Below are 16,573 nucleotides of genomic sequence, written 5' to 3'. Positions count from 1 at the left end.
GGTCTGAAGATGGCCCAAGGGGCTAGCCTGCGACCCCAGCCGTAGGAAGTCAGAGACCAGCTCCAAACTCAGGGGCCGAGCTACGCCAGGGCCACACGGGCACCCTGGGGGGACAGGGACTCCAGGACACGAGTTGGGGGGGGGACAACCCTACCAAGCAGAGTCAAGACTCCCCTGCAGGATTTAGGGGGGGTGGGCAAGATCAATTCTCCAGATCTCATGGGACTCCTGTGACAGCCAGTGCCCCCCCCTCCATGGGGGATGCTGAGCCAAGGAGATATCCTGGCTCTCCCCGGGGGGGAAGGGGGAGAGGGCCTACGGTTGTGTGTATGTGTGTGTGAGTGAGTGTGTGTGTGTGTATTTTTAAAATCTCACTGGCAAGAGCTGAAACCACTAATATGGCTTCTCTGATTATTTGTTTTTCCTGGGAACCCCCACTTCCCCCCTTCTCCCCACCCCCACCCCTGTCCTCATCCTGTTAGTGAGGCGTCAGATCTGGGAAAGCAAAGGTACCAAAGGTGGAGGGGGTTGGGCCCTACGTGCTGCCTCACATGGCCTGTCTCACCTTTTGACCCCAGTGGGCCTGAAACCACAGACTCTGCCCACGCTGGTCAATACGGAGGCTCCATTCAAGGCTGTCTCTCAAGGGACAGCTGCCAGCCAGCCAGAACAAACCCATTGTGAGCAGAGATCTAGCTAACCAGGAGGAACCGGGTGCCATGGCTTACACTGTAATCCCAGCTACTCAGAAAGCTGAGATCTGAGAATCCTAGTTAGAAGCCAAGCCCCAGGAAGACAAATCTGAGACTCTTATTTCCAATTAACCAGTAAAAAGTCAGAGGTGGAGCTGTGGCTCAAGTGATAGAGCATCAGCCTTGAGTAGAAAAGCTCAGGAACGACGCTCAGGCCCTAAGTTCAAGCTTGAGGACCAGCACCACCTCCCCCCCCCAAAAAAAATATCCAGGAGAAAGAGCTGATGGCAGCACCAGCCTTGACTATTACACCTTAATTGTTTCCCATCATTAATGGCCTGTTTAGATCATGCCACATCACTCTCCTCTGAATCCAGCACCCTCTGCTCTATCCTCAGACTATGTGGGATATCCTGTATCTCCTCTAATGCTGGGTGGCTCCCTGGGTTTCTTCTTAGTAAAGCTTTACCTAGAAAGGCCCACCAAGGGAGACCTATGCAGCCAGCAAAGATGCCAGAAAAGTTGGGCGGGGGGGGACAGTTGGGAATGTGGCTTAGTGGTAGAGTGCTTGCCTAGCATGCATGAAACCCTGGGTTCAATTCCTCCATTCCACATAAACAGAAAAAGCTAGAAGTGGCGCTGTGGCTCAAGTGGTAGAGTGCTAGCTTTGAACACAGGCTCAGGGACAGAGCCCAGACCCTGAGTTCAAGGCCCAGGACTGTCAGAGAGAGAGGGCAGGGGTGGGAGGGGTGGAGTAGGGAGAGATTGGGAGAGGGTAAGGGAGAGGGAGAGAGGAGATAGAAAAGTGTCCATCTATAGTAGCCCATCTTTCTACTCAAAAACAAACTGTAGCCCCGTGCCAGGCTCTTATGCCTGTTATCCTAGCTACCAAGGATGCTAAGATCTGAGGATCTGGGTTCAAAGGCAGCATTGAAAAGATAGTCTGTGAGACCCTTATCTCCAGTTAGCCAGTAAAAAAGTCAGAAGGGAGCTGTAGCTTAAGTGGTAGAGCACCAGGCTCACATGAAAAAGCTTAGAGACAGTGCCCAAGCCCCTGAGTTCAAGCCTCAGGACACTCTCTCTCTGTCTCTGTCTCTGTCTCTCTCTCTCTCACACACACACACACACACACACACACACATACACACAGAAGCCAGCCTGCACCCTGACACAAAGGTTTTGTATTTTGCAATCTACAGCAGGTTGGAGAGAGAGGCTGGAGGTGTATGCATGTTATGTGTACAGTTCAAAAAAACTTTGTGGCCAACCTAAGTCCTGGGCTACAGCGCCCTCGTCAGGTGCCATTGGGAACCGTTCCACACCTCTATGAACAATAGATGGGTTTTGCACGTGACTTAGGATTCTTCAGTGGGATGAATTAGCAAAGGAGCTCTCTCTAATAGGTGTGTTCTATTTTTGCCCTTTTTTTTCAGTTCTCAGTTTGTTTTCTCATTTGAACCATGCCTCTAGCCTGTTTTATGTTTGTTTGTTGGTTAATTGGAGATGGAGTCTTTGGGGACTTTTCTGCTGGGCTGGCTTTGAACCTTAATCTTCTGGATCTCAGCCTCTGGAGTAGCTAGGATTTCAAACCTGAGCCACCAGAAGAAGCTAACTCTACCCAACTCTTAAAAGTACTGAGAGGGGGCTGGGAAGGTGGCTCAGTAGAGCGCTTACCTGGCATGCATGAGGCTCTGGGTTTGATTCCTCAGCACCACATAAGCAAAAATTAAAAAAAAACCCGGAAGTGGCTCTGTGGCTCAAGTGGTAGAGCGCTAGCCTTGAGCTGAAGAGCTGAGGGACAGTGACCAGGCCCAGAATTCAGGCGCCCCCACGACCGGACCAAATAAACAAAGTACTGAGAGGAAGCTGGGTGCCAGTGGCTCATGCCTGTAATCCTAGCTACTCAGGAGGCTGAGATTTGAGGATCACAGTTCAAAGCCAGGCTGGGCAGGAAAGTCCATGAGACTCATCTCCAATAAACCACTAGAAAACTGAAAGTGGCGTTGTGGCCCAGGCATCAGAGTGCTTAACTTGAGCTGAAGAGCACAGGGATGGCGCCCAGGCCCAGAGTTCCAAGCCCCATGACTGACCAAAAAAAAAAAAAAGTACTGAGAGGAGAGATGAGGAACAGAGGCCAAGCTCCATAACACCAGGGTCTATCTTCGGGACTCAACAGGAGAGTGGGGGTAGAGAGACCAATTGGTTACAGTCAGTAAGGCATTAGACTGGAGCATCTTTCATTCCCACTCTTGTCTTGGCTCCCACTTCCCCCTGGAGAGGCAGAGATGCCTGCTGCCCTCCCACCCATTGCAGCCTCACACATCCATCTCTACCTGCATCCTCTCTAGCCCAAATCTGTTCTGGATCTTGGACATCAGGATGGCCTCATGCACCCTCAGGGTCCCAGTTCCTAGGCACCATACCATGTACTCATCTCCCTGCAGTGGACCATCACTGCTGGACTTGAGTTAGTTCAATGGAACCTTGTAGACATGGCCATCTAACTCAACACAATGATAAGAATTCAAGAAAGCAAGGCTGCCAGGCGACAGTCGCTTATGCTTGAATCTTACTCAGGAGGCTGAGATCTGATGATCACAAGTTGAAGCTATCCCTGGGAAGGAAAGTCCATGAGATTCTTTATCACCAATTAAATACCTAAAAGCTGGAATTGGAGCTGTGGCTCACATGGCAGAGTGCTACCCAGATCCTGACTGGAACACACCAAAAAGGGGAGGATGAGGAAGAGGAGGAAGAGAAGGAGGAAAACAAGGCTAATTCTACTGAAATTCCTTCATAGATCATCAGCAACAGAAAAAAAAAAAAACCCACAACAACCCAGAATTACACATTCCTAATTTAGGGGAGTTGTTCCTAAATGTCTCTACATTCCCTTCCTTAATAATCAAGTTTTGAAAATTGTGTTGGAAGGCTGAGGCAGAAGGGAGACTGACAAACAGGCAGGCAGACATACAGGAGGGAAGGAAGGAAGGAAGGGAGGAGGGAAAGAGGGAGGGAGGAGGGAAAGAGGGAGGGAGAAGGAAGAGAGGGAGGGAAGGGAGGAAAAGAGAAGGGAAGAGGGAGGAAGGGAGGAGAAGGAAAGTGAGAGAAGGGAGGGAAGGGAGGAAGGGAAGAAAGAAAAAAGGGCTGGGAATGTGACTTAGTGGTAGAGTGCTTGCCTAGCCTGCATGAAGCCCTGGGTTTGATTCCACATAAAAAGAAAAAGCCAGGAGTGGTGCTGTGACTCAAGTGGTAGAGTGCTAGCCTTGAGCAAAAGAAGCTCAGGGACAATGCCCAGGCCCTGAGTTGAAGCAAAAGAAGAAGAAGGAGGAGGTGGAGGAGGAGGAGAGAAAAATAAAAAAAAAAAAGAGCTGGGCACCAGTGGTTCACACCTGTAATCTTAGCTACTCAGGAGGCTGAGATCTGAGAATTGAGGTTCAAAGACAGACCAGGCTGTCTTTTTTTTTTTTTTTTTTAAATTAAGTTTTATGTTGTGAGACTACTGTACAGAGGAGGGGTTACAGTTACATGAGCAAGGTAATGAGTACATTTCTTTTTTTTTTTTTTTTTTGTCGGTCATGGGGCTTGAACTCTGGGCCTGAGCACTGTCCCTCAACTCTTCAGCTCAAGGCTAGTGCTCTACCACTTGAGTTACAGCGCCACTTTCTGGTGGTTTATTGGAGATAAGAGTTTCATGGACTTTCCTGCCAGGCTGGCTTTGAACCGAGATCCTCAGCCTTCTGAGTAGCTAGAATTATGGGCGTGAGCCACCGGCACTTGGCTTGAGTACATTTCTTAGCCAGCATTGTTGCCTCCTCCTTTGTTTTTCCCCTACCATCCCTTCCCTCCCACTTCCTTAGCAACACTCCCCAAGACCTTTTCTTTTCTTTTCTTTTCTTTTCTTTTTACGGTTATGGGACCTGAAGTCTGGGCTTGGGCGCTGTCCCCCAGCTCTTTAGCTCAAGGCTAGCTCTCTACCACTTGAACCATAGTGCCACTTCCAGCTTTTTTCTGCTTATGTGGTGCTGAGGAATCAAACCCAGGGTCTCATGCATGTGAGGCAAGCGCTCTACCACTGAGCCAACTTCCCAGCCCCTATTAAGGCCTCCCTGAGACTCATCTCCAATAAGCCACCAAAACACCAGAAGTGGCACTGTGGCTCAAGTGGTAGAGCACTCGCCTGGAGCTGAGGAGCTCAGGGACAGTGCCCAGTGTTCAAGCCCCACAACTGCCAAAAATAAAAGAAAAAAAGAAGAAAGGAAGGAGGAGGACAGGGGTGAGAGAAAGACAAAAAGAAAGGTGAGAGAAAAGGAAGGAGGGAGAAAAGGAGGGAAAGGGGGAAAGAAGGGAAGAAGGATGAAAGAAGGAAGAAAGGAAGGGGGAGGGAAGGAGGAAGGAAATTACATGGTGCTCACACAGATTTCTAGCTTTTAAAATGCTCAAGCCCAGAGAGGTCAGCAGGATTTCCAAGGGCACACAGGAACTCAGCACTGGCCTTTTGCTCTCTGTGGCAATTTCTGGGGTTCCTTTCCATCTCAGGGTCTCTTGAGTTGTGTTTCCTGCTGCTGCCCAGCTCATCAAATTTGGCAGTCTTTGGAGCCTTGCCCATTTCTGGTTCCTCAAATGCAGGACTTGGCAGGTCCTCCTCCCATCTTCCTGTCTTGCCTGGAGCCCCCACCCCCAACTTCCAGGCACTCGGCTGGACTTGGTGGGGCCAAAGGAGGTCAGCAAAAGCAGCATCAGAGGCCTATTGCCCAGTCCAGAGGGGCTGTGGGTCAGTGACTACCCGCTGTCTCCCCTGGTTTAACCATTTCCTGCCACTGGCCGTGTCTGTCCTCATTCGCAATGGACTCTGGGCCTTCTGTGAACAGGGCATGGGAGCTGGTGGAGAGCTTCGCATTGTTGTTATGTTCACTCTCTCCCCGACCACCCCCCCCCCCCCCCGCCCCCTGGCCCTGGGCTCTAAGGAGGCCATTGGACCCCTGCATCCTGGGGGTACTTCAGAGCCTGGTGCTTCCTCCTCCTGGGGAGGGGTGTGTGTGAAAGGGTTTAAAACACTTAAAAAAAAACAAAACACTACTGGAGTTTGCGGGGTAGGAGGGGAGCAGTACTGGTTTGATCTTAGGGCCTTGACTTTGCTAGGCAGGTTCTCTACCACGTGAGCCACACACACACACACCGCTCTCCCCCTCCCCCCTAGCCCTGTTGTCTTTGGTTATTTTTGAGAAGGGGATCTTGTGTGTGTTTGTTTGTTTTGCCTAGATCAGCCTGGATCATGACCCTTCTTGTTATGCTTTCTCAGTTAGATGGGGCAACAGCTGGGCACCACAATGCCTGGTTTATTGGTTGAGATGGTGTCTTTGTGAACCTTTTGCCTGGGTTGGCCTTGCCCTGCAGTCCTCCCAATCTCCTAGAAGCCAGAAGTCACCTAGAACTAGGTGACTGTCTTCTTCTAGAGGCACCTGTCAAGTAAAAGTTAGGATGAATGGAAAATAGAATTTGTGTTTCCATTTAGGATTTGGGCAGAGTTAGGGTTAAATTGAGGGTTGGGGCCCCATTTAGTTTTCCGGTTAGGGTTATAGAAAGGGTTAGGGTCACTGAGATCTGTCATCCTAGCTACTCAAGGAGGCTGAGATCTGAAGATCACGATTCAAACTATCCTGGGCAGCAAAGTCCGTGAGACTCTTACCTCCAATTAACTAGAAAACCGGAAGTGGAGCTGTAGCTCAAAGTGGTAGAGCACCAGCCTTGAGTAAAACAGCTCAAAGATGCTGGGAGCTGGTGGCTCATGCCTATAATCCTAGCTACTCAGGAGGCTGAGATCTGAGGATCGCAGTTCAAAGCCAGCCTGGGCAGGAAAGTCTGTGAAACTCTTAACTCCTATAAAAAACAAAACAAAACAAAACCACCAGGAAACCGGAAGTGGCACTGTAGCTCAAGTGGTAGAGCACTAGCTTTGAGCTGAAGAGTTGAGGGACAGCGCTCAGGCCCAGAGTTCGAGCCCCAAAACCGACAAAAAAAAAAAAAAAAGGCTGGGAAGGTGGCTCAGTGGTAGAGTGATTGCCTTGCATGCATGAGGTCTTGGGTTCGATCTCTCAGCACCATATAAGCAGAAAAAGCCAGAAGTGGGGCTGTGGCTCAAGTGGTAGAGCGCTAGCCTTGAGCTGAAGAGTGCAGGGACAGTGCCCAGGCCCAGAGTTCAGGCCCCATGACCGACAAGAAAAAAAATAAAAAGAGCCCAAGGACAAGTGCTCAAGCCCTTAGTTCAAGCCCTATGACCAATAACAGCAACAAAAAAAATTGCATAAAAAATGAAAAAAAAAAAGGGGTTAAGATTAGAGTTAAGATTAGGGCTAGGGTTAAGTAGAGTTAGGGTAAAATGAAAACAGATTTTAGGTTGGAGGTGTGGCTCCAGGTGGTAGAGCATCAGCCAATGAGCAAAAACATCAGATCAAGAGTTCAAATCCTAGGGGCTGGGAAGGTGGCTCAGTGGTAGAGCGCTTGCCTTGCATGCATGAGGCCTTGGGTTCGATTCCTCAGTACCACATAAACAAAAAAAAAAGAAAAAAAGCTGGAAGTGGTGCTGTGGCTCAAGTGGTAGAGCGCTAGCCTTGAGCTGAAGAGCTGAGGGACAGCGCACAGGCCCAGAGTTCAGGCCCCACGACCGGACCCCCCCCCCCTCCAAAAAAAAAAAAAAAAAAAGAGTTCAAATCCTGGTCTTGGACAAAAAAAAGTTACAAGGCAATTATAGTTAGGATGAATGCAACTGAGAATATGTGTATTACTTCTTAGTTCAGGTATAGTTAGGGCTAGGGTTAGAGTTAGGAGAATGCCTGGCCGCATCATCACTTTTTTCTAAGCTGTGGGCCATGCATCCAGTAACAGATTGGATTTCAGGCTGCATCTTATTGGTTGAGGTGAGGTTTTCTTCCTGTCCTTCCTTCCTTGTTTCCCTTTCCCCCCTCTTCTCTCAATCCCCCCTCCTCCCTCTGGCTCTTCCTCCTTTCCTTCTTCTGTGTTTCCTTTGTTTTAGAAGCAGGGTCTTGCTATGTAGCCGAGGCTCATCTTGGACTATTGCTCTTCAGGCCTCAGCCTATGCAATGCTGGAATTACAGGCATGTGCCACCATGCTAATTGTTACAGGAAATTTTTGACTCACTCGTGGCTCCATGAATGGTTGTTGTCTGTGTGCAGGGCATCCCAGCTCTGGCCAGCAGCTATGGGATTCATACTCTACCTGGCCAGCATGCTGCAGAGCTCATTCTTTTTTCTTCTTTCTTTCTTTCTTTTTTTTTTTTTTGGTCTGTCATGAGGCTTGAATTCTGGGCTTGGGTGCTATCCCTCAGCTCTTCAGCTCAAGACTAGCACTCTACCACTTGAGCCACAGTGCCACTTCTGGTTTTCTAGTGGTTTATTGGAGATAAGAGTCTCACAGAGTTTCCTGCCCAGGCTGGCTTTGAACCATGATCCTCAGATCTCAGCCTCCTGAGTAGCTAGGATTACAGGCTTGAGCCACTCAGCTGCAGAGCTCATTCTTAAAATGAAGGTGTGATCAAGTCACTCGATTGCTTACAACTCTTCAGTGGTTCAGCTGGACGTGATGGTGCACCCCTGTAATCCCAGCACTTAGGCTGAGGCAGGAAGATCTGGTTCAAGGCTAGCCTGTACAACGTGGCAAGACTCTGTCTCAAAAAATATGTTTTTTCCTCTTAATAGCTCCTCAAACATACAGCATTCAGGTACAGTCCTGATTTTAAGCACACCATACACACATATACACACACACAAAATATTATATAGTAAAAGCATAAACCCTTCCATAAACATTTATTACCAAGTATTATGTATCATCGATAAGGATATCTTACTCATACAGAGGGCAGAGCTGTGGGTCTGTTTACAGGAGCCTCCTGTATGTTATCCTAAGACGTTAGGAGGGCCAGGTGCTGGTGATTACACCTGTAATCCTAGCTACTCAGGAGGCTAAGATCAGAGGATTGAAGTTCGAAGCCAGCTGGGGCAAAAAAGAGACTTTTTGTATGTTATGTGTGTGGTTGTGGGGCTTGAACTCAGGACCTGGACATTGTCTCTGAGCCTCTTTGTCCTCAAGGCTAGTGCTCTACCCCTTGAGCTCCATCCACTTCAGGCTTTTTTTGGGGGGGCGGGGGAGAGGGAAGTTATTAGAGGTAAGAGTTTCATGGACTTTTCTGCCAAAGCTGACTTCAAACCAAGATCCTCGGATCTCAGCCATCTTAAAGCTAGGATGACAGGTGTGAGCTGCTGGTGCTCTGGTCTTCTTCTGTTCTTTGCCAGTCATTTCCAGTCCGCCCTTCACTCCATCCTCCATGTCTTTACTACTGTTGCTAGTTGTAGAATTTTTAGGTTTGAAATGATTTGCTGTTGGAATTCTGCACACAATATTCCGATGTCTTTTAGAACCCATGGTTGCTACTGGAAAGCCCTGATGTCTTCTGATCCTTGATCCTTTCTGGGTGACCTGAACTACTGATCCCTGATCCTTACTACATCACTTCATCTGCTGATCCCTGATCCTTACTGTGTGACCTTGTCTACTGAACTTTAGTATGTGACCTGTTCCTCTCTATCAGAATGTGTTTGGGAGGTTTTTCTTCACTCCTGAAAGCAGAAAATTTTATGACACATCTTCCATTTTTTTGATTTGGGTATTTTCTATTCTACAGACTTGAGTATTTCAGATCTGGGGTATTTACCTGTGTGTCTTTTTCTTTTCTAAAATTTCCCTTCTTTCTCTCTTTTTGAACTCTTCCTTCCTTCCTTCCTTCCTTCCTTCCTTCCTTCCTTCCTTCCTTCCTTCCTTCTCTTTCTTTCCTTTTTTTTTTTTTTTGCCAGTCCTGGGCCCTGAACTGAGAACCTGGGAACTGTCTTGGAGCTTTTTTTTTTTTGGATCCGGTCGTGGGGCCTGAACTCTGGGCCTGGGCACTGTCCCTCAGCTCTTCAGCTCAAGGCTAGCACTCTACCACTTGAGCCACAGCGCCACTTCCAGCTTTTTTATTTTTTCTGCTTATGTGGTGCTGAGGAATCGAACCTAGGGCCTTATGCATGCAAGGCAAGTGCTCTACCACTGAGCCACCTTCCCAGCCCTCTTGGAGCTTTTTTGCTCCAGGCTAGCACTCTGCTACTTGAGCCACAGCACCACTTCTGGCTTTTTCTGTTTATGTGGTACTGAGGAATTAAACCCAGGGCTTCATGCATGCTAGGCAAGCACTCAACCACTAAGCCATATTCCCGGCCCTGAACTATTTCTTTTTAATATTAGATTTCCTGGGTCGATCTTCCAAGTCTTTCTTCACTCTTAATATATTTCTCTTGATTTTTAATCATGAACTCATGTATTAGATGTTCAATTGAATTTTCTTCTGATTGTTTTTCATGACCTCTTCAAAAGGATGCCAAGGACCGAGGCCCAGAGGTATAGAAGAGAGGCCCAGATTCTGTCCTGTCCCCTCTCCCTGCACCCAGGGGTCACCTCTGAGGTCCCCTCATGGAGTATGCAGTTTGGACTCTGGTGCTAATAATGGGGGCCACCTGGATTCACATGTCTGTCCTGTCCTGGTAAGCAGGGACCTTTGTTGGGGAGGGGGAGATGGAACAGGGGCAGTTGGGTGGACAAAGCAGGCAGGCCAAAGACAAAGACAGCATGCTGGGGTGGCAGGCAGGCAGCCCAGTGGGATGGAGATAGGTTGACCCACAAACTACAAATTTGGGGGGAGTTGGAATTAAGAAGAAATAAGGGGGGGTGTAATTAAGAAGAAATAGGAGGGCTGGGAAGGTGGCTCAGTGGTAGAGTGCTTGCCTTGCATGCCTGAGGCCTTGGGTTCGATTCCTCAGCACCACATAAGCAGAAAAAGCCAGAAGCGGCGATATAGCTCAAGTGGTAGAGCGCTAGCTTTGAGCTGAAGAGCTGAGGGACAGCGCCCAGGCCCAGAGTTCAGGACCCATGACCAGACCCCCAAAAAAAGAAGAAGAAGAAGAAATAGGAGGTAGGGAGTTGGGGAGCCAGATGATGATGGATGACAGAGAAATTAGGCCCTCTGAAAACAGAAAAAAACAAAGTAGGCACAGATTTTGGGTAGCAGCAGCAAGAAATGATGGAAACTAGGTGCCCCTTGCTCACATCTATAATCCTGGCTACTCAGGAGGCTGAGATCTGAGGATCAAGCTTTGAAGCCAGCCTGGGCAGGAAAGTCTGTGAGACTCTTTTTTTTTTTTTTTAATGCCAGTCCTGGGGCTTGAACTCAGGGCCTGAGCGCTGTCCCTGAGCTGCTATTGCTCAAGGCTGGTGCTCTACTACTTGAGCTACAGCGCCACTTCCAGCTTTTTCTGTGTATGTGGTGCTGAGGAATCGAACCCAAGGCTTCATGCATGCGAGGCAAGCACTCTACCACTGAGCCACCTTCCTAGCCCTAGTCTGTGAGACTCCTATCTCCCATAAACCAGCAAGAAGCTGGAGGGGGAGCTGGGGCTCAAGTGGTAGAGCACCAGCCTTGAGTGAAAAACAAAACAAAAACAAGTAAGAACACAAGACCCTGAGCTCAAGCCCCACGACAGGCGCCAAAGCAAGCAAGAAAGTTAGTTCCTGGAGCTTGGGAGGAGGATTTGACCAAGGACTTGAAGAAAATGAAAGGCCTTAGCCTGGCACTGGTGGCTCACGCCTGTAATCCTGGCTACTCAGGAGGCTGAGATCTGAGGATCACCATTCAAAGCCAGTCGGGGAAAGAAAGTCCGTGAGACTCTTATCTCCAATTAACCACCAGAAAACTGGAAGTGGCACTGTGGCTCAAGCGGTAGAGCGTTAGCCTTGAGCTGAAGAGCTGAGGGACAGCACCCAATCCCAGAGTTCAAGCCCCACGACCGACCAAAAAAAGAAGAAGAAGAAAAGAAAATGAAAGGCCATGTTCTTGGCCCAACATGCCTAGGGAGGGGGGACAGGTCTCTGAGGGTGATAGGTGGGCAGGGGTGGCCCCTAGGGGTCACCCCTGGCTTCTATATTGAGTTGGGTATAGGTGAAGAAACCCCATCTCATCACCCACCGGGCACCTGGGATCCATTCAGCCCCTACATCGGCAATAGTGAAAAACTCCTCCTCCTGTCCTCCTCCCCTGCACAAAGAGACGCCCCCGGGGGAGAATGGAGATGCTACGGAGGAATTCTCATATGGGGCATGACCTCTGCCCAGTTCATCTGCGCACAACCGCTGCGTAGATGTAGAATGGGAGAGGCTGGAGGAGGAACATTTTTTAGGAGACTGGCTGAAGAGGCTGTGGGTGACTTTCCTTGAAATCCTTTTTTTTTTTTTAAATCGTGAGGCTTGAACTCAGAGCCTGGGCACTATCCCCAAGCTCTTTTGCTTAAGACTAGCACTCTACCACTTTAAGTCATGGTGTCACTTCTGGGTTTCTGGTGGCTCATTGGAGATTCGAATCTCTCGGACTTGCCTGCCCAGGTTGGCTTTGAATGGTGATCCTCAGATCTCAGCCTCCTGAGTAGCTACGATTGCAGGCATGAGCCACTGGAGCCCAGCTTTTTTTTTTTTTTTTTTTTTTAAATCTTAAAGAAGACAGGTCAATGTAGGGAGAGAGGAAGAAGCATCTAAAAATCAGCTCTCAGAATACACACTATCTTAGAGTCTTATAATTCTTGATTTAATGACAAAGGCGGCATTTTTGCTTTCTCCAACACCAAGGACACAGAACCCTCTGGACTGGGAGGTGTTTGTTCGTCGCTCTGTGGACAACTGTAAGTTGGGCCTCCTCTCCCTTCTTAGGACCCAGGATCTGGCAATGAAAGCCAATCCTCAGCCCAGGGGTGGCCATCTTAGGTGTCCTTAGGACATGGCAGTGATGTGACACGGAATACTGGTGCTCAGAGCAGAGTGGTGGGGACATAAGGCAAGTCCAGCCCTGAAGAGGAGATTTCTCTACTTAGGCCAGTCACTGATGGATGGCCTGTAATCCTAGCTACTTGGGAGGTTCAGATTGGGAGGATCTTGGTTCCAAGCACAAAAATTCATGAGAATCCATCTCAAGGGTAGGAAGCTAGGTGCTCTGGCACATGCCTGCCATCTTAGCTGCCTCAGGGAGCCTTAACTAGACAGAGTGCAGTCCAGTCTTGTGTTTGAGCAGGAAGTAAGATCCCATCTCAGCCTGTGCAAATAAAAAGCTAGAGGCATGACTCATTTGTAGAGGGCCTGTATAGCAGGGACAAGGTCCTGAGTTCAAAGCCCAGAACCGATAAAAAGGAAGGAAGGACAGAAGGTAAGAGGAGGAGGAGGAGGGAGGGAGGGAGGAAGGGAGGGAGGGAGGGAGGGAAGCTCTACATTCAAATAAACTAACAACAATCAGGAGTGGTATTACATACCTATAACCCCAGCCTTCGGAGGCAGAGGCAGGAGGATCTTGGATTTAAGGCCAGCCTGGATTACATAGCAGGACCCTGTCTCACAAAACACAAAACAAAAATAAAACAACAATAAAAATAATACAGCAAAACAGTTCACGGCCCTTGACCCTGCCATTCTGCCCACCCTCTTCCCAGCCCTGAGTGTTTCCTAAAGTACTGTCTCCCAGACCTCTGATCCCATCCCAAACGGCAGTGTTGCCTCCCTCTAAGCTCAGTGACCCTCCTCACCTCATTTCCCAGGGTGGCTCTGTGGTCTGGCCATACCCTCCTTTGCCCTTTCCCTCTGCCCTAAGGCCTCACTGGCTCCTTTCCTTTTCTTTTTTTCCCCCTCCTTCCCTCCCTCCCTCCTTCCCTTTTTCCTTCCTTCCTTCCTTCCTTCCTTCCTTCCTTCCTTCCTTCCTTCCTTCCTTCCTTCCTTCCCTCTCTCTCCTTCCTTTCTTTCTCTTTTTCTTTCTTTCTTTCTTTCTTTCTTTCTTTCTTTCTTTCTTTCTTTCTTTCTTTCTTTCTTTCTTTCTTTCTTTCTTTCCTTCCTTTTTCTTCCTGCTCTCTCTCCCTCTCCCTCCCTCCTCTCCTTCCCTCCTTCTCTCCTTCCCTCCTTCTCTCTTCTCCCTCTCTCTCTCTCTAGCTATTATCACTAAGTGTGATTTTGAAGATGACAGCAAACCCCTCTGTGACTGGTCCCAAGTGTCTGCAGATGACGGGGACTGGATTCGAACCAGCGGGCCCTCCCCGACTGGCATCTCTGGGCCCCCCGGCGGGTACCCCACTGGAGGTGAGGGGCCTCTGGGAACTCCTGAGAGCGGATGGCAGGCAGTGGGCAGGAGGAGGACGGAAGCAGACACTGGGCTTAGAGCAGGGTGGGCTGGGGTGATGTTTGGGCACAGCCCTTGGGGACAGCAGGACCTCAGCATCGTTGGCTCTGCCTCCTCCAGAGGGCTACTACCTGCACATGGATTCTAGAACCTTCCGGACGGGTGGAGTGGCCCGCCTGCGTAGCCCGGATATTTGGGAGCATGGCCCGCTCTGCCTGTATTTCGCCTACCACATGTTTGGCTTGTCCTGGGGTGCCCAGCTCAGACTCCTCCTGCTCATGGGGACACAGGACAACCGCCCCAAGGTGCTCTGGAAACACGTGAACACCCAGAGCCCCTCCTGGATGCCCACCACTGTCACACTGCCCGCTGAGTTGATCCTGCCAAGCCGGGTGAGGCCTGGGGCACACTTAGGGGCCCCACGGGGAGGCTGGGAGTGGGGGTGGGTGCTGGGCTGGGAAAAGAAGGGGACCTGGTGGGGGGCAGGCCATCCGAGGAAAAAGGGGCAGGAGGATGGGGGATGAGGCTCCAGTAGCAGAGCACTTGTGTAGTGAGGGGAAAGTCCTGAGTTCAAACCCCAGCACTGCTCCTCAGAAAAATACAGGGGGAAAAAAAAAGAGGGAGTCAGGGAGCCAGGCCAAGTGGCTCACAAGGCTCGGGGTCTCTGTGTGCCCCCCATCCTACAGCTGATATTCGAGGGAATGAGGGGCAATACCCCCTTCCTGGACATCTCCCTGGACGCCCTGTCCATCCATCGAGGTACCTGCAATCGGGGTGAGTCTTGTCTCCCTCCCCCCCCCCCCCCCGTCAGTTTCTCTCTGATCCCTGGCAAATTTCCCCTGTGGGGTGCCTCAGAACCCAGGGTCTGACCCTGAAAGTAGCCATGCATCAAGAGGGGTCCTCCTTCAATACAGAGTTGTGACCCAGCTGGACATAGTAGTTCATGCCTGTAATCCTAGCTGCTCAGGAGGCTGAGGATTGAGGTTTGAAGGCAGCCCAGATGGGAAAGTCTGTAAGAGCCTGATCACTAGTTAACCAGCAAAAATCTGGGAGTGGGACTATGGCTCAAGTGGTAGCGTGCTGTCCATGCAATAGTTTAGAGATGAGGAAATTGAGATTGAGCAAACTAATTGAGAATTGTCTCCAATTAACCAGCCAAGAGGCTGGGCTGGAGGTGTGGCTTAAGTGGTAAAATGCCAGGTGTGAGCAAGAATGCCAAGGGGAGAGCAAGAGCAGGAAGTCCCCAGTTTGAGTTCAAGCCTTAGTGTGCACTAAGCTCCCTCCTTCTTCTTAATTTTTGTGCCACTATTGGGGCTTGAATTCAGGGCCTGGACACCATCCCTGGCACTCTACCACTTGAGCCACAGCTCCACTTCCATCCTTTTACTGGTTAATTGGAGAGAAGAGTCTCATGGACTTTCCTGCTCAAGATGGCTTCATGATCCTCAGATCTCAGCTTCCTGAGTAGTGGGATTACAGGCATGAATCATGGTGTGTGGCTAGCCCTTCCTCTCTTCTCTCTCAGTATGCATGATGAAAATGTGCACTTTTGACACTCTCAATGATCTCTGTGGTTGGAGCTGGATCCCCACTCCCACGGGGGCCAAGTGGGTTCAGAAGAATGGGTCATCAGGAAAGACAGGTGTGGGACCTGAAGATGACTTCTCTAGTCCTGGCCGTGAGTACTGAGCCTGCGTTGTCCTGTGACTTTCTAGGCTCCAATGACCTCCACACTTTGTAATACCTGCCTTGGGCCTAGCTAGGGGAGTTCTAGCAGCCTCAAGCTTCAGTTCAGCTTTGATGGCAGTACCACCAGCTTCCTTCACTGCTGGCTCCTGATCACCTTACCCTGGGACCCTTCACTATTCCTTCCTTCCTTCCTTCCTTCCTTCCTCCCTCCCTCCCTTCCTTCCTTCCTTCCTTCCCTACTGAGCACCTATAATGTGGTAGGCTGTATCTTGTGCACTCTTGAACCAATACACACCACAGACAAAGGGGAGGTGAAGAGATAGTTTCCCAAACAAAGAAATAAATTACAGCTGGGTGCTGGTGGCTCATGCCTGTAATCCTAGCTACTCAGGAGATCTGATATTTGAGGATTGAGGTTCAAAGCCTGACCAGGAAGAACAATCCAGGTGACTCTTATCTCCAATTAACTGTCAAAATGCAAAAAGTGGTGCTGGGACTCAAATAATAAAATGCCAGCCTCAAGTGGAAAATCTAAAGAACAGGCCCAGGCCCTGAGTTCAAGCCCCAGAGCTGGTACAAACAAACAACTACAAAACAAACAAAAGCCCACCCTGAATTACACAGTTAGGAGAAGGTGAACATTGCTATGGGGAAATTAAGGGAAGGACTGTGGATTTTAAATAGAGTGGCTAGGGCTGGGAAGTTGGCTCAGTGGTAGAGTGCTTGCCTTGCATGCATGAGGTCCTGGGTTCGGTTCCTCAGCACCACATAAGCAGAAAAAAAAAACTGGAAGTGGTGCTGTGGCTCAAGTGGTAGAGTGCTAGCCTGGAGCTAAAGAGCTGAGGGACAGCGCCCAGGCCCAGAGTTCAGGCCCCACGACTGGACCCCCCCCCCCCAAAAAAAATAAATAGAGTGGCCAGGGTAGATTTCCCCTTAGGC

The 16,573-nt window shown here is 49.6% G+C and overlaps 1 protein-coding gene across 1 annotated transcript in view; it reads left to right on the top strand.

The window, feature by feature from the left end:
• Positions 1-12,379: 12,379 nt before the first annotated feature.
• Positions 12,380-16,573, top strand: part of Zan (zonadhesin) — a 45,383-nt gene continuing 41,189 nt past the window's right edge. Inside the window, 5 exon segments of the mRNA XM_042686721.1 lie at positions 12,380-12,470; positions 13,759-13,905; positions 14,066-14,337; positions 14,632-14,719; positions 15,471-15,623. Of these exon segments, the coding sequence (XP_042542655.1) occupies positions 12,380-12,470; positions 13,759-13,905; positions 14,066-14,337; positions 14,632-14,719; positions 15,471-15,623 (751 nt within the window).

Source organism: Dipodomys spectabilis, unplaced genomic scaffold, assembly GCF_019054845.1.
Source record: "Dipodomys spectabilis isolate Male_0828 unplaced genomic scaffold, ASM1905484v1 ptg000098l, whole genome shotgun sequence".
NCBI lineage: Eukaryota > Metazoa > Chordata > Mammalia > Rodentia > Heteromyidae > Dipodomys > Dipodomys spectabilis.
This window is presented reverse-complemented; position numbering and strand designations above follow the sequence as displayed.